Source organism: Pseudorca crassidens, chromosome 1, assembly GCF_039906515.1.
Source record: "Pseudorca crassidens isolate mPseCra1 chromosome 1, mPseCra1.hap1, whole genome shotgun sequence".
Taxonomy (NCBI): domain Eukaryota; kingdom Metazoa; phylum Chordata; class Mammalia; order Artiodactyla; family Delphinidae; genus Pseudorca; species Pseudorca crassidens.
In genome coordinates this window covers 53465087-53490397 of record NC_090296.1, presented here as the reverse complement: position 1 = coordinate 53490397, position 25311 = coordinate 53465087, and the positions used below count along the sequence as shown (strand labels likewise).

The 25311-nt window shown below is 34.0% G+C and overlaps 1 protein-coding gene across 2 annotated transcripts in view; it reads right to left on the bottom strand.

The window, feature by feature from the left end:
• MDGA2 (MAM domain containing glycosylphosphatidylinositol anchor 2) overlaps positions 1-25311 on the bottom strand; it is an 829686-nt gene that overhangs the window by 227363 nt on the left and 577012 nt on the right. For both annotated transcript variants that reach the window (XM_067736879.1, XM_067736889.1), the window contains exon 7: positions 7116-7445. In XM_067736879.1, the coding sequence (XP_067592980.1) occupies positions 7116-7445 (330 nt within the window). The remainder of the gene's footprint in view (positions 1-7115; positions 7446-25311) is intronic.

Below are 25311 nucleotides of genomic sequence, written 5' to 3'. Positions count from 1 at the left end.
ACTATAATCTCTGCAAATATTTTCTCTGGTCCTTTCTCTCTCTCTTCTCCTTCTGGCACTCCTATAATGAGAATGTTGTTGTGCTTAATGTTGTCCCAGAGGTCTTGTAAGCTGTCTTCATTTCTTTTCATTTTTTTTCTTTATTCTGTTCTGCAGCAGTGAATTCCACCATTCTGTCTTCCAGGTTACTTATCCGTTCTTCTGCCTCAGTTATTCTGCTATTGGTTCCTTCTAGTGTAGTTTTCATTTCAGTTATTGTATTGTTCATCTCTGTTTGTTTGTTCTTTAATTCTTCTAGGTCTTTGTTAAACATTTCTTTCATCTTCTCGATCTTTGACTCCATTCTTTTTCCGAGGTCCTGGATCATCTTCACTATCATTATTCTGAATTATTTTACTGGAAGGTTGCCTATCTGCACTTCATTTCGATTTTTTTCTGGGGTTTTATCTTGTTACTTCATCTGGTACATAGCCCTCTGCCTTTTCATCTGGTCTACCTTTCTGTGAATGTGGTTTTTGTTCCACAGGCTGCAGGAATGTAGTTCTTCTTGCTTCTGCTGTCTGCCCTCCTTCTTTCATTATTTTCAATATATAATCTGAATAAAAACTGTAAAAAAAAATGGTTCTGAAGAACCTAGGGGCAGGACACGAATAAAGACGCTGATGTAGAGAATGGACTTGAGGACATGGCGGGTGGGAAGGATAAGCTGGGATGAAGTGGGAGAGTGTCACGGACATATATACACTACCAAATGTAAAATGGATAGCTAGTGGGAAGCAGCCACATAGCACAGAGAGATCAGCTTGGTGCTTTGTGACCACCTAGAGGGGTGGGATAGGGAAGGTGGGAGGGAGACATAAGAGGGAGGAGTTATGGGGATATATGTATATGTATAGCTGATTTACTTTGTTATAAAGCAGAAACTAACACACCACTGTAATGCAATTATACTCCAATAAAGATGTTAAAAAAAACAACAACTGTATTACTCATTCAAACAGTTTCCAGACAAGCCCCCTAATCACTCCCAAGACTTCCAGATTGTTGTGTTTACATGTCTCCTATATAGAAAACCTGCATTAGCCACAGAACAATGTTAAGGCTAACATAAATGAGCAGAAGAAACAATTCCAAATTATTAAATTTTTATAAACATTTAATATAATGAGTAAAACCTATTTTCTAATAGGCAATGTTAAGCATAAAATATTCTTCTTGGTAAATTCTATATACCTAAATATGAATTTTATAACTACGCCTGCCATGTAGGCTGACATTAATACCATCCTTTACTGAAAAAGTACAAATAAATGGAATTAGGTATCTCTACAAGTATGCTGTAAGCCCAATATTTCCTGAGGAATGTTCTGTATACATGGTCAATAAAAACAATATTATGCAGTTCCTTTTTCTTTGGTAAGTTCATTAAACACAATAGCAATTTAAGGGTCTAAGAGCCACAGTAAAGATATCAGCTAGCCACGTTTAGTTCCAGTTCCAATGCTATATAGGTGAAGAGGCATTTTCAATGCCTAGGAAAAGAAAGTGGGAAAGGCTGTAGAAGAGATAATTCTATTTTTTTTAGTGGGATAAGTTTCCCTAGTGACACGCTGATTAAAACACTATTCTTTCTGGCCCTTATCAGGGACAGTTATAATACCCCTTCCAATAAACACAAGAGTCAACTGAGAGAGAGGAATTTTCAACACCTAAAGAGTAAATTCAATCTGTATGAAATTAGTCCTGCCTAAGGCCAGTGTGAAAGTCAGCCATCCATTCTGAAATAAGGAAACTGTCTCCATATCCAGGAAGACTCTAAAGTTCGGAGTAAATCTCACTGTTTTAAAATTGTGGTTTTTTTCATTGTTTCCTCAGCCATTCAAAATTTAAATATATGTATATAGAAACAGATAAAAAAATAGGTGAAAGAGTTCACAAACAGAATAGAGACAGTAGCAGAAAATCTTATATGCTAGGAATGAGACGAGCAATTGCAAAGTAATCTCAGGAATCCTTGCAGCATAATTCTAGAACATGGGCACCCTAGCAGAGAACAATATGTTTAACAAGGAGCCCAGTAAAATATAGTTGACCCTAAAACCACATGGGTTTGAACTGTGTGGATTTTCAATAAACATGTACTATAGCACTACAAGATCCCAGGCTGGTTGAATATGAGGATGTGGAACCTCGAATATGGAGGGTCTGACTATAATATACTCGGATTTTTCACAGCTCAGGTGTCAGTGCCCCTAATCCCCACACTGTTCAAGGGTCAACTGTATACACATAAATGAGAAATAAGGAATAACTGAGATTTTTGCCTCAATCATTAGAAAATATATTGATGTTTGTACAAACAAATAAGTTATACATGGATTTAACTTAATTTCCTAGTAAGTTCACAGAGTTCAGCTTTGTTATGATTCTATTTCTTAATTACCAGGGTTTCAGAAGTCTAGGTTAGAGGTTAGCACACTATGGCCTATGGGAAGATATGGTCCACCACTTGTTTTTGTAAATAAAGTTTCACTGGAACAAAGCGGTACCCATTCATTTTATTGTCTGTGGCAGCTTTCCTACTATATTAGCAGAGCAGAACAGTTGCAACAGAAACCATATAGCCTGAAAAACTAAAATATTTACTATCAGACTCTTTACAGAAAAAAATTGCTGACCTCTGTTCTCCATCATTAATTTGGATGTGATGGTTGAACCTCACAATTTTGGAGTCAAGAAAGAAAATGAATTTTTCTTTGTCCAGTAACTCAGGAACCAATTACATAACTTTTGACTACATGGAAGCTTCCTCTGAAGTTTCATTGTCAGTTCTTACATGTGTTAGTCTTACTTATGACTTCCTCTTACATAAAACAACCTGTCACCCACTATAGTCATTCTATAAAACTTCAGTTCTGATCAGCAAAATTTCATGAGTTTCTACTCCTCCTTAACTTGAAAAGGGCAAAGAAGCAAATCCAATTAAGAAGACAATCATTTGTCTTTTGCACTCATGCTCATCAACTATTCTTATTAGTTGTGTACCATAGTCCTCTATTATCAAGAACTTTTATTTCACAGGTGTGAATACTTGTACAGACAATTAACTATCATAATTATAGTAACTAGCCAGGTAGTCAGCAGCAAAGATAAAAAAAAAGATAAAATTTCCAACTTCCTGTGCTCACATTGACAAAAACATTCACGAGTCCTACAGAAGTCTGATAAAACTTTAAGTACAGCATCCATTCCACTATACATCGTGCCTTATTTTTAAATCATCTGACAACTAAGTAATTTGACAACTTAGATTGTAAGCTCCCTAAGGGCAAGGCCCACTGTCTGTCACCATGAGACATACAGCTAGATACAGAGCAGTAACACAGTAAAAGAACCTGCAAGGGACATGATTTTAACTTGACAGAACAACAAATACTCACAATAAAACAGTTTGCATGTTTGCAGAACCAGGAGGAAAAAAAATGTTTCTAATGTTGAATTAATGTGAAAAGAAGACATAATCTATTATCACATATATCATAGTTTTTATTATTCAGTCAGATGCATGAGGAAAACTCCAAAATGCATGTAGTCTCTCTCTTCAAAGTTTTTTTTTTAAATCAAATCACTGCCTTTTAAAAATATGAATAATTCTGTAAACCAGGATTTACCTTCCTGAGATATTTTATATTTCAATTTTAAAGTACTCAAAAACGTATCTAGAGATGCAGTTCTGTCATTTAAAGAAACAGTTTTCAAACTTAGGCAGAAGTGCCTTATGGTACCTCATTCTCATCTTAGTAAGTTTCATATATGTCTCTTAAAACACAGTAACAACTAAGATTCAATGTAAGATTTTGTATGAAAAACAAAAGGTTCAGATTTTTTTTTAAGTTTAAAATGTCGTCCTAAAATTGCTTACATTTAACATAATCACAATGCTTAACACATAAGAAAACCACTGACCACTTGGTCAATTCTAAATTCCCTAAAATAGTACTAACTAGCAAAACCCAAAATCTAAAAGGGCCCCACATATTTACTTATGTCTTAACAGTAGCTTCCTTCTTTTTGACTTTGCTGAATTTGTGGGAATTTCCTCTGAATCCTATATGGTTCATAGAATTAATATAGTTTAAGATTTTCCTCCATGCTATAGCTTGTTCAAACTCTATCCCCAGTAATATCTCTATATTTCAGATTAAAGCACTGCTTTAAGTGTAGTCTTCTACTCTGTGGGGATAAAAATAATTTTTATTGATACCAACTGAATCACACAATCTCTGATCTACAGATCTTTATATTGCACTCTGGTATTCAACTCTACTGTAAGCAAAATGAAACATCAAACCCAGTTTCAGCATGAAAATAGAATATGTAATCACATTCATGACTTATCCTTTGGGTTAAACACCATCTTCTGCAGACCCCTCTATCAAAATACAATCCCGTGCACAGGCCAGTCCTGCAAGCATGTCACCTGTGCAGCCATGCTTAGAAGGGTCCCACACTTGGTTTAATGCTCTGATATTGCCATCATGGAATCCTTATCAAGTTCTGAACTAGGGACACATTCTTAAAAATTTTCAAAGTATGCCACAAATTATGGAGCCAGTCCTGCCCCTGAGAGTGATAACATATTAAATAATAGTATAAATTGGTCTATGAATGATTTTCTTAAAGTCTGCAGGGAATTACAAGATCAAGAAGAGAGACACCAAATGTCTACCTTGCAGAGGTAATAATAGGAGGAGGAAAGAAACCTAAAAGGAAAGCTACATGCACAAATTAGCTCATTTTTTTGATTTAATTATAATATATTGAGTATCTTCTAAGTGCCATGTATTGTTCCAGATGCTGATATTACAACAATGAACAATACAGAGAAAGTCCCAGCCTTCATGGAGCTTCCACTCTAGGGAGGAGACAGACCACAACCAGGTCTGTCTGTGGTGGATAGGGAACAAAAAAGGGGAGTGTTTTGGATTTAATATATCTCCTTCATCTCGAGCACTGTCACCTTTGGTAACCAGACAAATAATAATGGTTAAAAAACCTTAATTATTACAACTAAACTTTTATTAATAAGAGGCATTTCTTAAGGATTTTGTGCTTTTCTGATCATCTTCTGGAATTTTCCTTTTAAGATTTTTGGAAATTTCATGAATCAATGCTGGTCATTTACAATACAGTTTCAAACAGGTAACTAACTAGTGTATATAAAAATGAATGTTAGGACTCATTTTATGAATAATTATATAATGCTCCTTTCTCCTCTCCATTCTCTGCTCCCTCTTTTGTCTAAGTTTAATGGTATATGAACTGCACTCCCATCAGACAAGTCTGTTTAGATAGGAGCACTGATTCTTTACATATAAGTTTTTGTCATCGGTTTCAAAAACGAAACAAGCAAACAAAACCAAGCAAACAACGAAACAAACAAAGCAATGGTCATAATTCAGTGTAGACCATCTGGAAAATTGTCTCTCATAAATAAGGAAAAATGATCATGGATTTACAAAATTGTTCTTACTCTTACGGGAAACATCATATATGGGTGTCCCTAGCATGTTGATGGAGGCATTCAATGGACATCTGTTGATTGAATAAATACATAAATGAATGATGACTGACTGAGCATATCAACAGCTTTCCTTAGATATCCTCAAATGAGTCCATCTAGGGATAGCACTAATTTTTAACACAAGTTAGATAAAAAATAGTTATTGTGGTTTTGTTTGTTTGTTACCTAGAAAAGGACATATTTCCAAACACAAGTACCTTTCATCACCCTAGAATGGAATATCCTTTAGAAATAATGCAGAACGGTGAAAAGTAAGCACATTTGGTCAGCCTGAGGTATGGACCATATCCCTTAAGGAGTAAAATCAATCCAGCATGCATTGCAATTTGGAATCATGAAAAGACACAAAATCTCAGGTCAATCTGTTAACATACAAGAGTCAAAATACTGCCTGACTGGAAAGGAGAAGCCAACCATTTAAATTCCCTCAAAGCTCTGTGATGACTTAGATGGGTGGGATGGGGGTGGGAGGAAAGTCCAAGAGGGAGGGGATATATGTATACATAGAGCTGATTCACTTCATTGTACAGCAGAAACTAACACAACATTGTAAAGCAAATATACTCCAATTAAAAATAGCAAACAAACAGAGTATGTCTGCTATCTACATTTGTGCTCTATGTTTTCAACACATGTTATTCGCCCTAGGATTATATAAAAATCCTAAATTAAAATTCAATCTAGTAACAAGCTGGCAAAACAAATAAAGCAACGTTGGAGTTCTCCAGATGCATACTGATTGCAGTTCATAGAATCACAGGGCTTTAAAACATCCTAAGAATTAAGCTAATATGTCCTCCCATACCAAAATTACCCTGTAATTTTCCTTATCCGTAGACATTCATTTAATTGAGAGAAAATTGATAACATATTTTTGGTTTTAACCTTAATAGAAGAAATTTCACTCCAATCTACTTTTATATTTAGCCATTCTCATTGTGAAGAGATTCTATCATAAGGTTCTTGAAAGAGTCACACCTGATTACAATTTTAACATGTTTATCATTGGTTTTTGTTGGTGGAAAATACATTTCTTATATTCCTTATATTTGAATACTCAAATTATCTCTCGGTATTTTCTTCTATGGACTAAATAGCTTCTGCTTGCTTCACAATTCTGAAAATTGTCCTAATTCTTTAGCCATTTGGTGTTTAACATTATTAATTAACATAATTTTAGGCTTTACAGAGAATTACTAGTTAATAATTTAAAAACTGGTACCATTTAACCCAGAAGCCTATACCTATCATAGACAACACTATTAAGTTTATTTGCACTATTTCTGTAAAACCTCATGTAAATCTAAGTCAAATCTAAGTCTAAATCAAAACCTAATGTAATTCTAAATCTAATCAAAATCAAAGTCCCTTAACATATTTATTGGGCATTCGGAATGTTAGGACTTTGGTTTCAGGAAGCTTTTTGAAAATTAGAATGTTCTTAGCTTGGCTGAAGACTATTTTGTTTTACGTAAAAAAAGAAAATTATTCTCAATGTGAACATCTTTTGAATCATAAATATGCTTCTTACCTGTGCTGCTGGATATATTAACATCAATACTGATATCAGATATTCCTCCTCCCTTCAGAGATGCTACACATGTGTATGTCCCAAAATCCGTGAATTTTAAATCAATGATGTCCAAGTTTGTTGTTCCCGGGGAGACATCTGGATCAGTCTGCGTAATAACCATCCGTTCAGAACTTCTTAATGGACGACCATTTTTAAACCAACTAAATGTTAACTCCTCAGAAGGAACAGCTTCTACTTGGCAAGATATTTTCACCTCACGCCCAATCTGGATGTTGTCATCTTTGTGATAAGGATCTGGTGTGATCCAAAATCGTCCTTTTTTTAATGCTAAAACATAAAAATTTCGTAAGTTATTAGTGTTATTTTCATAATGTTAGGGATGCATTCACTCTAGGTAGTCATCTCTGGGCTGAAATAAAGTAAAACAAAATAAAGTAAAATGTACATATGTTTCTTCAGTTTCCAAGTAGTGTGCATATTAATAAACCTCATTTAGGTAATTTAGAAATAATCTAAAGACCTAAGTCACTTAGACACTCTAAAACTGATTTTTATAAATTGGTTAATATTTTCCAATAATATAAAAAATGCTTTAAATCTATATATGATACTTAAACATTGTTGCCATTGAATTTTGAACAAATGATGAAACGTGTTTATATAAAGTCATTAGGTATTAGAGTTAAAAATAATTATATGGATCATTAAGTCCAATTCCTTACCCATGTCATACTTTAATTATGGCACAATTTCCCAAATAACTCAAATATTGCACAAATTTCATATTAAAGAAAATTCTTCTAAGATTGTATCTACATGCTGACCAAAACTAGTTTGGTAAAAATTCAGTCAGTTCATATTCATGAGGTATTTTCAATAGTAGTGAAATAACCTGAATTGAAAGAAATACTTTTTTCAAAAAATTTGCTATGATGGCTCTATTCCACCATTCATAGATGTCTCCAGTAGAAACTGTTTGCTGGCTATTTCATGCAGATGGCCAAAAGAACCTCTTGGCAGATGGCTTGGAAAACATGCTGTGTTTGTATCCTAACAGCAGTGCTTTCTGAGTCTAAGGTCAGTGCTGTTCTCACAACCTGTGTCAGTGATGATAACTACCAGAAACTGCTGGGGGAGCATCTATTGGCTTCTTAAGGGCTCCAGTTCTGAACTCTGAATGATACCATGTACTCAATTTGGAATAGAGTTTGTTCCTTTTTATGGCAGTTATACTCATATACCCATCTTTCTCTTTTCCAACATCCTACTCATGCCCCTCTCCTTTAACATCACCATCCCTATATGATGAAACGTAGCATATGCAGTGAAACATAATTATCATTCACTTTTACAATTAAACCTAGATATATGATGACACTGGCAAAAGTGATGTGAATTTAGAAGACCTGAAGATATTGGAGGCCTTCTAACTGCATTCTGGGTAAAATTTCCTCAATTTAACTTGATTTTCCTCAGTCCAATAAAGGCCAGGAAATACCATGGAAATCTGTAGAACTATTTAAGAATGCACTAGAGATTAATACATTTTTAAATCTTAAAAAAATTATTTTAATTTTCTTTACTTTTCAGTCTCAAATATTTTCATCTGCTTTCTTGTTTGCATCTTAATAAGGAGAGAGAAATGAGTATCAAAAGCAACGTTTATATCATTCTTTTTATTCAAGAAATATTTATAGGGCTCCTGTTCAGGACTAGGCACTAGGCAAGGACCTTATAACATGAGATGAACAAAACAGACATAAACTTGACCCTCATGTATGCCAAATTGTGTACTCATAACTTATAGTCCAGTTTATCTACCCAATGCATATGACACCTATGTCTAAAAAAAGATATGAAATGTTTTATAAGTTTGAAGAATTCTGAATCTCAGAGGAGAATCCTCCAAAATATTGTTTAGAAAATGCACAAAGCTTCAGTCTTAATGAAAATACCGAAAGACAAATATCACATTCTTATATTGTTGTTTGTTACATCTTCCAAATGCAACTTATGAAACTTATTTATTCCCAACCATAACTTTATCAGTATATGACTTTAGGATGAAATCAGGAGAAATTATGGCATTCTATTATGTACAGTCATATATTTATATTTTAATAGGGTGCTGAAATATATGACTTTATATCTAGAAAAGGAAATGTGCTGAAAATGTCCATATCTGGCTACTATATTTAGTATAATATACTGTGCACATATAATTCAAATGCAATTAAATTTCTGTAGCACATAGCAAATTATAAGATCATAGAATGTCCTTTACTTTTTTTTAACAGACCTAAAAAAACAGTATGTCAAGGAACATTTACTTTTGTTAGCATTCATAACATTTAAATGAAAGTTTCCTTTCATTTGGTAAGAATTTTCCTTATCCTGTTTCTATAGAGAAATAATAAAGCTAAAAAAAGTTAAACAGACGATTCATATTTTTCAAAGATAAAAATTTTGTATGTATATGTGTAATAGTTTCGTATGGGGGTACATTTAGGATAAATTCCACTCCTAAGTTATATGTTGGTTGTCATATACAAATATGACAAAAAACTCTGATGTTTCAGTGATTGAAATTTATTGACTAGGCAGCTTTTGTTTTCTAGCTTTGTTCTCTATACAGTGACATATTAAAGTGATACTGATGTTGAGAGAACTGCAAATTCATCAGACAAATTAGATTTAAACTACGAAACAATTCAAAAGCCACTGATAAAAAAACAAGAGATCGATATCTATGTTACATATCATGGACTGTTTTATTCATGAGAAATAACTTTTAAAATCCAAAGTAAAAATATTTTAAATATTATAAATCTAATAATCAATTCAGAAATAAAATTAAATATGATATGTAACTATATTTTTGATAGAAAGCAATATAAGCAAGTGGGCTTTTAAGAACGAACTCATTGCCACAAATATTTGTTGATCTCAGTATCAGACAATTCTATGATTTGGCCAAAGTCAATCATATTAGTCTTTCAAATGACATATTCTGAAAAGGAAAAGAGGGACAAGTCAGTCTAGCAAGTGAGCTAAAGATAGGGAATATCAGAATAAGTAGCATGGATCAATTGGAGAGCCATCTCTTTGAGTTTGTTTTATGTTACTCCATAACAAAATACCTGGTTTTACATACTGAACAGAAATGCTCTAAGGAAAAAAAAAAAAGTGTGTGTGTGTGTAGCCATCTGACAGTTAAATTTATTTAATTTTCTAATTTATTTTGGCTGCTCAGAAAACTAAGAGCATAGCTCTGCTAACTAGGCACAGGTACATTAAGAACTTGAAAGCCAATTCTAGTTTTTCATTTCTATGTGGTCCGATATGGGCAATCTAATTTTTATGGGTCAAGTGCATCATTTATAAAAATAGGAGGTGATTGTATTATGCTCCCTCTGAGACCCACTGTGAGAAATAGCTTATTAACAATAGTGTAGCGGTTTGAAAATATGAAGTGTTTAATATAATCAACGGGGAAGCAGGTTTCTTCGTTTATAATTAAACACTCTTTTCAGTGAACAATTTATCGTACTTCATGCAATGTTAAAATCATTTCCTCCTACCAGTTGATTTCAAATACTTAAAATCAATCTGCGATTACTACCAGAGTATAACAGGGGTCCAACAGGCATAACAAGACTCTTACAGAACTAAAGAAATTCTATGGAAAAAGAGAGGAGAAATCCCTTTCCCCAAATGCCATTTCTTAGCCTGAATATAGAAAATCCTGTAACACCAGCCTGAGATAACATTAGATTTAGCTTAATGTATCTTAAATTGTGATGGATGAACCTCAGAAGGTACTTGTTTAGTCTGGCAATGCATGTAAAGAACTGGCATCAAGCTGAGCCTCTGTTCTGGATAATCAGCTTAGAAACACTGCAATATAACCCATAGCCTCCTTTCATAATATTGTGAGAACTGAATGCAATTGGCTCACGTTCACTTTTGAGAGGTTACTTGCCAGGACATTCTAATTGCACTCACTAAAGTCCCTCTACTTTGAGATTTACAAAGGTGTTCTGCGAATAGAATGAAACTAGTGTATAAATGTAAGGCCACTGCAAAGATCTGGGTAGGGCTTGCTGCGGACCTTTCCCTAGAGAGAAAAGTGGATTTTTGCCTATGAATGACCAAAGTTCTAAGCATAGTTCAATTATTTAAAATTAGATTACTTCTTGAGTTTATCCTTGAGCTAAAGACCACTGGCTTTGGAGAAGTCTAGGCTCATGGCTTCCAGGAATACAATATGCAGATAAAGACAAAGAGGAGGCTGTGAGATTGTGTCTTTCCTATAGCTATAGATTTAAAATGATAAAATGCACTGATTGTTTGTCAGATGTTCCATGAATTATACAACACATAATAGTCTGTATTAAAATAAAATTTGTAGATGGAACAAAAATAACATTAAATTAAATGACATTTTTTAAATGTTTTAAATTTTAATGACAAAGCATCTCTTTGGAGAGAAGAAATATCAGGTGTCAGCTTCTGAAACTCTGTTAAGAATGTATTTCAGAAGGATGATGAGACACAAACTGACCACTGACCACCATTCCAAGTAGATAAATTAGTTAAAAATCTCCAAATATATCACTTCTTACAATCTCGGTAGGATTCTGGTCAACATGAAACACTGGCAAAATGTTGCTAAGAATGAATCTAGAAATAATTAATAGTGTAATCAGACAAATAAAAATTGATTTGCTATTCATGTATTCTCTGTTAAAGACAATAAAAATATCTGAGTGAAAAAAGTATTTGGTAGTCGTACTGGATGCCAACTGAATAAAGAGCTGGAAATATATTACATCAGCAAAGCAACTTGAGATAGTAAATGATAGTATATAGATATAACCTGTCCTATTATAATTAGATGCTTATCTTACTCCTCAAGGGGACTGTGAATACCTGGGAGTGGGCCCATGACTTACTCTCTTTTTTGTCCCTAATCCTGAACCTGGTTCCTTGTTATAGTTGGTATTCAATGGTTTTCTTTAAAATCAATTAAACTTGACAAAGCACTAACTTTACAGATTCTAATTGTTTCCATTCAGTCTGATATGTCTATGTTAACTCTGTTTCTGTTTGGTAGTCTTATGTTCTGAGATGCATGGGGGGGAAACAGGATAGAGAAAAAAGAAAAAAAAATGATGTCTTCAAGGATTTAAGGGTTTTGTTTTGGGAGCAAAATATATTTGATGAACTAACAGTATTAACATTGGGATATATGTGAGGAAGGGAATTCTGTACAGAAAAACTCAGAAGACATCATTCCATCATACCTACTGACTAGCTAGCTTTGTGTCCCAGTTATATAATGTGCCAGGGACATCAGCTATCAAACAAGATATCAGTTACTCATCCCTGCTTTGTAAAGGAGACTGAATTTCATGCAAAAGGGCTTGTTCGCATGCTTTAGAGCTGTTGATAATTATTTCTAAGGAAATATGGAAGAAGGAAGAAAACTGATATCTAAACATAGTTATATTATCTAAAATAGCATTTGCTAAAACCTGTTTCAGAAAAATGTTAATAGGAATCATATTAAAAGAAAGCAGAACAAACAGAGTTTGAGGATTGACTATGTAAGTAAAAGTTCGTTTTTCTGCAGAACTTTTCAGAGCTTTGAACGTGCTCATATGCGCATTGTAACATTCCTAGAGGGGCCAATAATACTTAACAAAAAACTCTTTATTTGTGGAATATCTTTCAGGACTAGTATCTCACAGAATAAAGTAAGAGAATTTATTAGTTGATGAAAATCATTGAAATGACTTTAAAATTAGACTCCATTCTTTTTTTTTTGAAAGTTGTTTTTTTTTTAATCAGCCCTATTCAAGTCACTGAACATTATGCTATTTTTTTAATTAATTAATTTATTTTTATATTTATTTTTGGCTGCGTTGGGTTTCTATGCGAGGGCTTTCTCTAGTTGCCGCAAGCGTGGGCCACTCTTCATCGCAGCCTCTCTTGTCGTGGAGCACAGGCTCCAGACACGCAGGCTCAGTAGTTGTGGCTCACGGGCCCAGTTGCTCCACGGCATGTGACATCTTCCCAGACCAGGGCTCGAACCCGTGTCCCCTGCATTGGCAGGCAGATTCTCAACCACTGTGCCACCAGGGAAGCCCCTAGACTCCATTCTTGATGTTTTAGTCATTTCCATTATGAGCATCACAAAATGATAGACAAGATACAACTCTCTTGTGAAAATAAAATTTATAATTAAAAAAACTAAAGGACGGGGAAATGCCTAATGGCACAATGAATTTATAGAATATACTTCAGAGCCATCTAATAAAGCTATCTGCACTAACAGCAGTGTGGCTCCTTCCTTTCCCAAACAACCAGGATTTCTTAAAACTGAATTAACAGTTTGTTCCTATCTTGGAAATGCACATTTTGAAATATGCAAATAGCATGAAAAAGGAATTAAATGTATTAGCATCTGTATAATTTGCAATTATTGATATAAGCTAGAAAGACTTTAGCTCAGTTGCTTGAGGAAATAATAATAATATTTATTTATATTTTATGTTGTTATAAAAACGTATTTAAAGTATTATTATGGAAAGTATTAAAACTTCTAGAAGATGGATATGAGGAGGAAGTTCTTGTTTTTTCTTATATACTGTTCAGCATTCTTATATTCACTTCCCTTTATCTAACAACACCAATTGCCAACCTATAGTCTGAATAAAAGTTCATTAATAATGCAAGAACCAAAAACTCATTACACCCATTTCCTAAAAGTAGTTTAAAATAGCACCCCTGATAATTTGAATGCAGAATTAAATGCTTAAAGGCAGTTGGGGTTCTGTTTAATTGTGAAGTATCAAGGCTCTATTTATTGTGAATTTACGCAAAGCTAATTACTGCAGTTAATCATTCAAAATGTTCAAGCAAAGTATGGTTGAATTTTTGTCTTTTAATGTCCTTGCTCAATAGAATAACCGCAGGTAAGTATTTTGAGTAGAAATGAAAGGAAGAAAAAATCTTTTAGGGGGGCATAAATTTTGCTTTTTGATGTAAGACCTTCTTTGAGAGGTGAAAAAGAAGTAGACTAAATTCATATTATTACTACCATCATTATTATTTTGCCATTCTTATTTCAGCCCTATCTTAAGTAAGGAGTAAATATATATTAGTATAAATTATCGAAGTGTCCATATAATGTCATAAATAGAAACAAACATTTTCATAGTATGGCTACTATGTTAATGGTATCTGACATAGTATGTCTTAGCACTAGTTACCTGAATAGGAGAATATTAATCAGTAAATTTACGTATCCTATGTCATTAAAAATCAGTAGGTATTTTGAGCTCACCTTTTCTATCAAATTAAATATATCCCTTCACTATGAGAAGAAGAACGAGTCCAGGATGAGTTATATTTTTTATTTGTTTTTAGACTTAGGACTAGAAACAGCTATAACATGAACTGCAGCTTAGAAAAGCCTGTACTAAACATAGTTCTTCTGAAGTCTTTTTGAAAATAGTACATCCTTAATATTTATGGAATTGATCATGTAGTAGTGAAAACTGGATGAAAATAATGAGACTAACAAACTAAAAATCATTCTTTACTTTTTTTGCTTTCCTTATTTTCTGTCTCAAAAGCTGTGGACTTTCTCCTTTCCAAAATGATCCTGCCCATCTGGCAACCTCTCTCCCTGTACCCTGATGACATGCATTCTTTTGGTTATCCACTTTCTTTTGAAGTTTCAATATTTTCTCTTTCATATGCTATTTAATTTCAGAGTAGAAAGTTGTTTAGGTCACATCTAAACTTAGAAGACATTCCTTAACCCTAATAATCCTACAAATTATTTGCAGCATTTTTCTTAAAAAAAATAGTGAAACACCAATTGCCTCCTTGTGTCATTATGCACTCATTCAATTTGACAGTTCACACCTTGGTTTTCACCGGTGCTATTCTGACACTGAAGTCTCAAAGGTTAGCAATAACCTCTTACTCAGTTAACACAAAGATATTTTCCAGTTCTTCTCCATGTTTATATCACGTGTATTTTGCACTTCATATCACTTTCCATTACTGATTCTTTCTTCCTTCTTGAAAATTCTTTCTACAGACTTCTATGACTAGGAAAATGTAATATTTAAGGAAATAAATTAGTTTGACTTTGCACATTTGCATCACAATTGTCATGACACACTTCCTAGTTCCTTACTTCATTTGAATTTCATCATTCAAACAGTAGTTGTAAAGTCAGTCTTTGTTGAGAAAGAAAGGATTTTTATAAATTATTTTGTCATAATTGCAGATCACAGAGTTTTTACTTAACCTTCTACCTTCCAATTTGCTGCGCATGTTTGGGGACATGTGATCATTGTTTGTTTTGTTTCTTGACACACAAAAGATTGCAACATATTCAATTTAAATTAAAATAATTATTTAATCATTTGATTATATTATTTCATTTTTAATATTAAAAAGCAAGGAAAATAACCTAGGTATGTTGAAAAACCAAATGAAAAATATCTGTACTCACTAGGAATTTATAAAAATGATCTTAACTATCTTATCATATTTTGAGAGGAGCTCAAGTGTCAATACCAATGACAAAAACCAGCTAAACATTCCCATCAGTTGTAGATTCAATTGTAGATTCCTTCTCTGCCCCTTTGAGATGTAAATCTTCTACAAGTCAGAACTAGTTTTCTTAAGGACCCAGGAGCCATCCGTCTAAAATGTACTGGCATACCTCAGAGATACTGCAGGTTCAGTTTCACATCACCACAATAAAGCAAATAGTCAAATAAACTGACACAAATTTTTTAGTTTCTCAGTGCATATAAAAGTTATGTTTACACTATACTGTAGTCTATTAAGTGCGCAATTTAGCATTATGTCTAAAAAAAGCAACGTACATACCTTAATTAAAGAATACTTTATTGCTAAAAAATGCTAATCATCATCCCAGCCTTCAGCAAGTCCTAACATTCAGCAAGTCCATGCAATGGTAATGTCACGGATAACCATAACAAATACAACAATAATGAAAAAGTTTGAAATATTATGAGAATTACAAAAATGTGATACAGAGACACAAAGTGAGCAAATGCTGTTGAAAAAATGGCCCCAATAGACTCGTTTAATGCGGCATTGCCGCAAATCTTCAATTTGTAAAAAAAACCACACAATATCTGTGAAGCAAAATAGAGTGAAGTGCAATAAAATGAGGTATGCCTGTAATCATCAGAAGAGATAGTACTTCTAATCCCAGTTTCTATAGGAGGGTAGGAACCTAAGTTTGAAAAGACCACTTAGCAAGCAAAGATGGCTTAATCACATTCACCAACCTCCCCTAATGTCTTCCAGTACTTTTCCATTAGCTCATTCTAGTATTTAAAAATCCTCCGTCTTTTGTTTCAGCAGAGTTACATTTAATCTCTCTCCTCTAGTGCAAGAGTCGTGACTCCTTTTGCAACAGTCTTGAATACAGTCTTCTTTGCTGTTTTATAAAGTGTCTGATATAATTTTTCTTTTACATCATTATGGTCTTTTACATTATAGAATGTGCATTACTGAAACAGATGAAAACTGAATAACTCTAGGAAATTCACTGCTACAAAGTTTCAAATACTAAAGAAAATAACGCTTACGGTCACAACATACACACACATTGTAGTATGTTGTTCAAAGATGAAATGTTGCATGAGTACAAGCGTATTTGAGAGTTAAGGAGGTTAATTTAATCCCTTTATAAAGCTATGTTTCCTCCAATGTGGTAAGCCCTATTTAATCTTTAATGTCCTGCGGGTCTAGAATTTCTGATAATAGGCCACAGGACAAGACTCTGGGTTTGTGGGTTAACCAAAAGATGACAGTACTGCTAAAATGCAGTGTGAAGAGACTGACTCTAAAACTAAATACCTTTAATATGTATATTATAAAGAGAAATGTGTAATATTTCCCTTTTAAAAAGTACACCCTACCCTTGCTCTAGAAGTCTTTAAAGCAGATTTTAGAAATATATGTTATAGTTTTCCTTTTCTCTTTTTAATGAGAAAATCCTGGCAAATAAGCAGATGAGATAAGGTCAAAATGATGGTGGTATAGAAATGTTTTTATATCCTGTAAAATTGGTAGCTGGGCCATAAATTGGCTCTGATCTTTATAGGAATAAAAAAGAGGGAAATACTAATTTCATGTTTCATAGTATCTGTGAGTTCAAAATATCCCAACTCCTAACAAACAAACAACAGACAAAAAATATTCTTGGTCCAGAGATCTGAGTAGAATTTATCTCCTAAACCTGCATAAATGAGACACACAACAAGCAGCATTTTAACCACATCCTTATGATGATCATAACAATGTAATTTACAGAACTAGTTGTCAATCTGTCCCTCAATTACAGGACTGTTAATTACATCAATTTATACTGGAACAAAGGAGTATGGTGCAGGTGCACAGGTGTTCAGGCTCAATTCAAAGATAAATCGAAAGACAGTGTTTCAGTGAGTATTAAGCAATAGCGAATACAGGTTTATAGTCTATGAGAATGACCCAGGGAGGTTATCATTGGTGGTCATGGTGGGAGGGTGGTATTGCAGATATTACATATTGAGGGTTATATGGAAATATCTGCTTTAAGTATTAACTGACATAGATGTAAGATTCACATACTCTTAGAAAGGAGAAAAGCCAAACTAGGATGCAAGTTCTGTAAAGAGATGGATAGTGGGATACCTACGGACAGGAACAAGACAAAGGTCCACATGGTACTGAAATCCAATGAAAATACAACTTTAAGACGTAAAACATGCTGAGTACTTTAAGAAAAAAATGGTTTCACAATATATCTCCCAGATCAAATCAACTGTTTGCATTACTTAGAGAATTGTTGGATATAAGCCAGTTCAGTGTTAGGACACATTTACCCAGAAACAATGACTTCTGTGTTGGAAGAATTGCTCTTAACTCATTCTTCAAGGAAATGATTAGATAGATAATAAGGCTAGTAATATATTAAAGGTAAGCCTACTATTTGAAACTAAAATTATGACATCTGTAGTTTAGAGCATTAGTATTTGAAGTGTGGATCCTAGACCAATAGCAACAGCTGGTCTGTTGGGTGCCCCTCCACAGCAAAACTATACTTCTTGGGGTAGGACCCAGCCATCCATATCTAAAAGGTTCACTGGGTGATTCCGATGTACTCTCAAGTTTGAGGACCACTGTCTTAGAAAACAATTATCCTTGGGTGTTCCCGACAGTCCAGTGGTTAGGACTCGGCACTTTCACTGCCAGGGCCCTGGGTTCAATCTCTGGTCGGAGAACTAAGATACTGCAAGACACGTGGTGCGCCCAAAGAAAACAACTGTCCATCCATCCTCCAGAAATGCAGAGCCAGAAGAGAAGGAGACAGGCCATCAGCTCATCCAGAGGATTACTGAGTTATTAAAGAGCATGCTAAAAGTGGCCACAGCATATCATTTTTCTTTATAAGGCCCTCAAGAAATTGTTTACCCTGATTATAACATGTGAAATATTATTAAGGAACAGCTCCTGCAAGTATCAATAACAACAGGGTCTAAATTGACCTCACACAGCTTAACATGTAACTACGCCCTTTCCACATAGCCAAAGCCTGAGGAAAGGTTCACAAAAGCACTTATTATTTTTAGGTTTCTTCACAAAATGACAAAGATGTTAACAGTGGCCAATATAAAGTACCTTCCTCTTCTTTACCTAAGAAATTGTAACTCTTGAATTGTAACCAAGTATCATGTAGGAATATCTAAAAAATGATTATGTTCATAATTTGTGACTGAGAGATTGATAGCCCACCAACTTTCTTCTGAGAGTCAATGGCTTCAAAGAGAGTCAATGTAGCTAACAGTGAAGAGTAAGTATTCTGAGGTCAGACTGTCTAGGTTTCAAAATGATTTCATCTTTTATTAGCTGTGTGACCTTGTGTAATTTACGCAGTCTCCCAAATCTGTAAAATGGAGATGATAATAAAATTAATCCAGGAAGCTCTGAGTATGCTGATACCGCCACTGAGTAAGCAAATGGTAGATGTCAGCTGCTTTCTATTCAGTGTCACCTGAGCACTCACAACACATCTATTGCTCTGCTTGCTGCCCAAAAAAGTGCAAAGATGAAGAGGCTAGTGGTGGAGAAAAGCATAGAAATAAATAATATTATATACAGAGCAATAAAAGACAAAGATTCATTGTACTAGGTATTATGGAAGGGAACACTTAAAAAAAAAAAGCTAGTTACCATGAAGGAGGCAGGGAAAGCCTGAGAATTAGGGAGGAAAGGGAATACAGGGGATTGAAGATGCTGAGAGGTGATTTCAGAAAGATTTTTACTGTACCAATAATTGGGTCTAGTTCAGCTTTCTCAAACTCTAGCAAATCCCCTCATGATTCCACAAATTGTATTTCTCTGATTTCAACCATTCACATCCATTCTCCTCCAGTCTCTGAGGATACAAGTTTGGTCCTCCTTTCAGGGCTAATGTCTTAAATTGTGCTCCTGATCTCAGCCCCAGCTCTATATGGAATATCGCACACCTTCAATTTTCTGCTCTCTTTTTCTCTTAAATTCTCCCTCACCTGAGGCCCTTCCCTTATATCTATAAACATGATCAGAATCTCCTCATTAATTACAACAAAACAAAGCGACAACTAAATAATGCAGAGAACCTGTCTTCAACTTCTTTATCTCATGGGAGTTACTTCTTATTCACTCTCTTTTGTTTTCTCACTGTCAAAACATTAAGATAGAAACCACTCACCTTTAATCTCTTCCAATTAGATTTGATTCCCACCAGTAGCACAACTTTTAACGGTTGACCGTTTGTTTCTAGCTATCAGACGGACTCTATTTCCACTTCCTTTGTCCTGAACCTGTGCTCCTCTTTTCTCTTCTCTGTCTACACCATCACTTCACAACTTGCTTTTCCACTCACAGTTTCTGTCTCAGCACAGATGCCACCTTAGTAAAACCCTCTGCACCCACCTCACTAAGTTATACTTGCTTATTTCCAAACACCTGCTAGCTTTCTATGTGATGCAGCACTTCAGAGTCCATGGGCCTCAATTAAAACGTCTTTTGTCACCACTTTAAGGAATATCTGTGTGACTCTCCTTTTTAACACTATTTGCTTTCTGTAAATATAGTCTATTAAAAGAAATACATATTTGAGATCATACTATATGGACCAGGCACCTTTATTTGGAGGTCCACATGAAATTTGGGAACAAATCAATGAGAATTTTATGAAGCTGTAACTCTAAAGATCCTCTCAAAATTTATTCTCCTGAATCCACTCCTTTGACCTAGGTGATGGAGCAATACATTAGCCTCATATGTTTTGTTTCATTACAAAATAAAGGATTAATTTGAATTTAGCTGATCTGGAAAATATTTCCTTACCTGAACATCTGGCACAATTCTACTTTCTTTTTTCTTTCCTTTTTTAAAAATAAACATTTTCTTACAGCAAATTTAAAACTCATTCAGTTGGAAACTCAGAGAAAACATTTTTGATTTACAAAAAGGTTTTTCTGATGAAAATATATCGTCTTAGGGCCACAACTTTAAAAGATTAAGCTTTTTAAAAGCATTTACTCTAAAATATATTACATATGTCCCTGCTTTTTTTAGGAGAGGAGTTGAAACATAGTTTTGCATTTTCTTGAAAATTTGAGGGCTACCATCACCAATTTACTTAACTCATAGTTAGACACTAAGTACTACTAATTATGACAGAATTACTTTTTTCTTTACTAAAGGCTACAGACAGGTATGTATTTTTAGTCTGTGTCAGTTTCTTTTTGGTCTCTGTTATCTTCTTTATTGATGACTATCAACTCTTATTTCCACTATCAGCATAGAGTTAGTGCAACAACTTTTATTCCTGTCCTAATTTGTTACTTCATCTCTTTTCCCAAAGATATACATGAGGTTTATCGCATGCAGTTGTGCTCTTTCTTTCCATAGTTACATTTTCTGTTATTTTGGGGTTTTCTTTTGTTGTATCTCAATTCTTAGTTGTGTTCTTTTGAGTTGGTATGGTTGCTGTATATATGTAATTATCACTTTGCACTCTCTACATAGTGGGACTTAACATAATTTAGAGGTTGCTGCTTACTTATTTATACCTTGCCATACTCTAAGAAAGATCTAAGGGACTTACAATATTTATTGTTAATATACTGCATCTTGCAGTAAAAACAACAAGAAACAAGGAAGCAATGATTAAATCAAGTTAGGAAAATGAGACAGAGCCAGAGTGAAGTTGATATGAAAAATAAATACAATAAACCTCTATGTAGTTATTCAATCGCGGCAAGACAGAGATTATATACTAAACATTATAGCAGCCAAAGTGATGAGGAAAACATAGCCAATTATAAAGCTGACAGTATCTTTAGAATAAAAACAAAACAGCTGTACAAGAGAAGTACAACCATTCCTATGCTCCTCAGAAAAAGAGTACAGGATAGAGTAATGAACGATATCTTTGAACAGTTTCTTACGACAAATAGGGAACAAATTTGGAAGGCTATTTCTTTTTAAAAGATTGCTCAGTATAGGCTTAAAACATCAAACCAAGGGGAATTCAGCAAGGAGGATTCTAATACGTGTGGGTTGAGGCAATACTCTATGATATGTCAATTTAGGGACTGATTTTAGAGCACTGAGCCAGTGGGTTCTTAACTAAAAGTAAGCAGCAGAATCACAATGTCTGAGTCACATACCCCAGTGATTCCAAGTAAGCTACGTTAGGGTAGAGTTTGGGGATCTGCATTTGTAGGCTACACCACGGATTCTGATTCATGCATCGAGATGAAAACTACTGACCTAAAGGAGGAGCTGAAAAACAGCCTACCTGAACTCCTCCATGTATTTGATATTCTTAATCAAGATTCTGAAAGACACTGAGCAGCAATAAATTTGTGGTCATAATCCCTGACAAGTAACCACAGGGCAACCAGTCTATACTGACAGTCAACTACAGAGCCAGATGTTTCAACAATCAGCTAAGCCAAGACAGCCTCCCATAAAAACTGTGGAGCTTAAAACTCACTGCTAGGTAGAAGCTTACCCTAAACTAGCTCAGAGTCTTGATGACATAAACTCCTTAGAATAACAACATATAAAATAAAACATCTGTATCAAATGTTTAAAATATAAATCCAATTTAGATGTTAGTACAGCCCAACCTATATAACTCTTTATTCCTTCACAAATTTGAGGGGAAATTATTAAGAGAAAACCTTAGATGACTTCTCTCACATATTTTTCATGATGGAAATAATCTTTTAAAAGTAAATATTTGAAAAAAATTATGTTGACTACTCAGCATGTCAAATATGTGACATTTGCTTTCCTACTTCTTCATAGGTCTATAGCCATTATCATACATTAATCCTTCCTATCATACATTAGTCCTTCCTATCCAGGCTGCATAACATATCAAAATCATTCAGGACATTGTACTATGGGCAGTCACTAATATTTGATCAGCATTTGGCACGCATAAAGAGACCTTTCCGAACTTCAACACAGTAACTTAATCTTGACTTGACATAAATCTTCCTTAATGAAGGACTCTCTATAACTTGTACATTGTTTGGGTGATTTTTTTAGCCATTGAAGGAGGGTACTAATTAGGATAATACGTGACGGAAAAATTGTGTTGATAATGTGTCACTAATAGATTGAGAGATGCACAAACTACTAATTGCTCCAAAGAACTAAGCCACATTTAATTCTCACCTTGATTATAATGTTTCTGTTTGCTAAATAGAGAAATATTTAAGCAATAATGAAATTTCATTACCTCAACCTTTTAGAAAGCAGAGAAGCTCAGCATGGAATTATGTTTTTATTAAGTATACCTTTATTCTGAACATTACTTGAGGTAGAAACTGGCACAAAATAATATTAGAATGCAGGCAAATCAAATATGAAAAATATAGATAATTTATGGTAGCAGTATTTTAAATTTGATAATAAAGCTTAGTGATAAGGACAGCCAAATTATCTGTCCCTTAGTTTTACTATAGAAAATATTTACTGAATTCAAATGTCAGTATTAATGCTGATAATAAGTAGTTTTAGGCAGTGTTGACAAAAAAATGCTACCAATATATTACATTATTTGGGTCAGTTGTGGTTTTTCTCCTAATTTCTATTTGCAACCCACCTGACTGAATAAAATAGAAAGAAGGAGCTATAGGTAGGTGAAGGTTAACACTCTGTATAATTAAATTAAACAGATACTTACTGCATATCAGTTACATAAGTCAGGCATTGGAGGGACCTGTTATGATTCTAAAACAAAGCTGAATGTGCTAGAAACTAAGAGTAGTAAAAATAATTTATATTGCACTTATGTTTAATTCAGTGATTTCTGATTGAAGAGATGTCTGTTCTATTTACATAGTTACCAGTTTATTTGGGACACAGGATCAGATTAATTTCCTTCCACAAAGGCTTTGAATGAGTTTTACTTCAATGAGAAAACAATTTTTGACTATTGGTTTAAAAATAATTTTTCTACAAATCTTGAGAGATATATGGCTTACTTTTATATTATTTATTTTCTCCCAGCCTTACTGAATATATATCTTTACTTCTCGAACCCCAGTTGCTCCCATACTCTGCTGATATCTGGCTTCTGATCCACCTTTCTAGTGTCACAGTACTCCAGTGGCATCATTTTCAAGTTTCAGTCCTTGTCTATCTTAACTCTTTTGGGCATTTTACACCTAGATGCTGTTGACCCTACCTTCATTTGTGAAATTTGCTTTTCTTTTTTTGCCTCTGGAACAGCGTTAAGTCTCTGCTTCTCATTTTACCTTGCAAACAACTCTTTCTCAATTTTTAAAAATCGTTGTATCCCTTAAATGTAAACATTTCCAAAGGTTCATGTCTAGGTCATGTGTACTATATTGCCTTTAATCTATAGATACTGAAAAAGAAGAATAGAACTTACTGAAAAGATGTAAGTATCAAAACTATAAAAATGAAATATTTCTAAGTCAAGTAATATTTTAAATATTATTTAACAAAAACAAGTTTACTTTTGTTAACAAAAGAATATATTACTCATACATTAATGCAATCTCTAAGCTTACGTATCATTAGTGTATTTGGGCTTTTTCTATATGGTCAGGAAAATCAGGCAGGAAATTTGGATGCAAAGTGTTTTTGAAGAAAAGACACTAGAGTTTATTTGGCAAGGGAATATCATAGCAAGCTTATTTTTGGAAATGATATGTTCCTTAAATAAAATGGTTGAATTAGACAAATTGCTATATCGTATTGACTAGTAACTATGAACAGTTCCTAAATTATCACTGGAAAAATACATATCCATTAACATATTATTTTCATTGCACAGTGCCTACAATTAAGACATTTCCAATTAGGGAAGAAAGAACTGTGAATTTATTGCTCAATTTAAATTTTTCATTATTTGCTGATTAAGCCATTTGCCAATTATTGTTTCTGTGCTGATGATCATTATATTGTGAAATTATGCTACTGTTAGAACCTTTACCATGTAAATACATCAAATTGCAAATCCTATCATATTCTACTACATTTTTTGCTCCTCAAAAATGAAGAGGTAACAAAAGCTTCAATTAACTGTAGGAACTTAAAAAGCATCACATTTACGGTGGAAAAATGAACAAACCTAAACTACTTGGTTATTTTCTATTTTACTTGCTCTTGATGTTTGAGTTTTCTGTGTTCTATCATCATTGCTCTTCAAATACAAATTTAGTCTCTATTGCTACAAATATGTTACTGTTAAAAGTATACTGAATCAGATTTCTATTTCTGATTTTACTAGGGTCACTTGCAGCCGACAGTCACTCCAATGGAGAAAAATTAGAAAAGCCAATAAAAATTCTTAAAAGTCCTTTTTGAAAGCATCAAACATCAGTTCAGGCAACCTGAATTTGAGGGGTCAAAATCCCAGAGAAGGGAAAAACAAAAAGGTGAGCTAACATACTGCAGCCACTTTTCTTTCAAGTCATTTGCCTGTAACAGGAGGCTGAAGATCCAAGCCAAAATCTCCAGTGAATAGCCCAGGATACTCAGCTGGAAGTTGTGAACAGCCATGCCCTAGGAGTGGGGCAAATAGGAGACATAGCATTATCAACCCAGC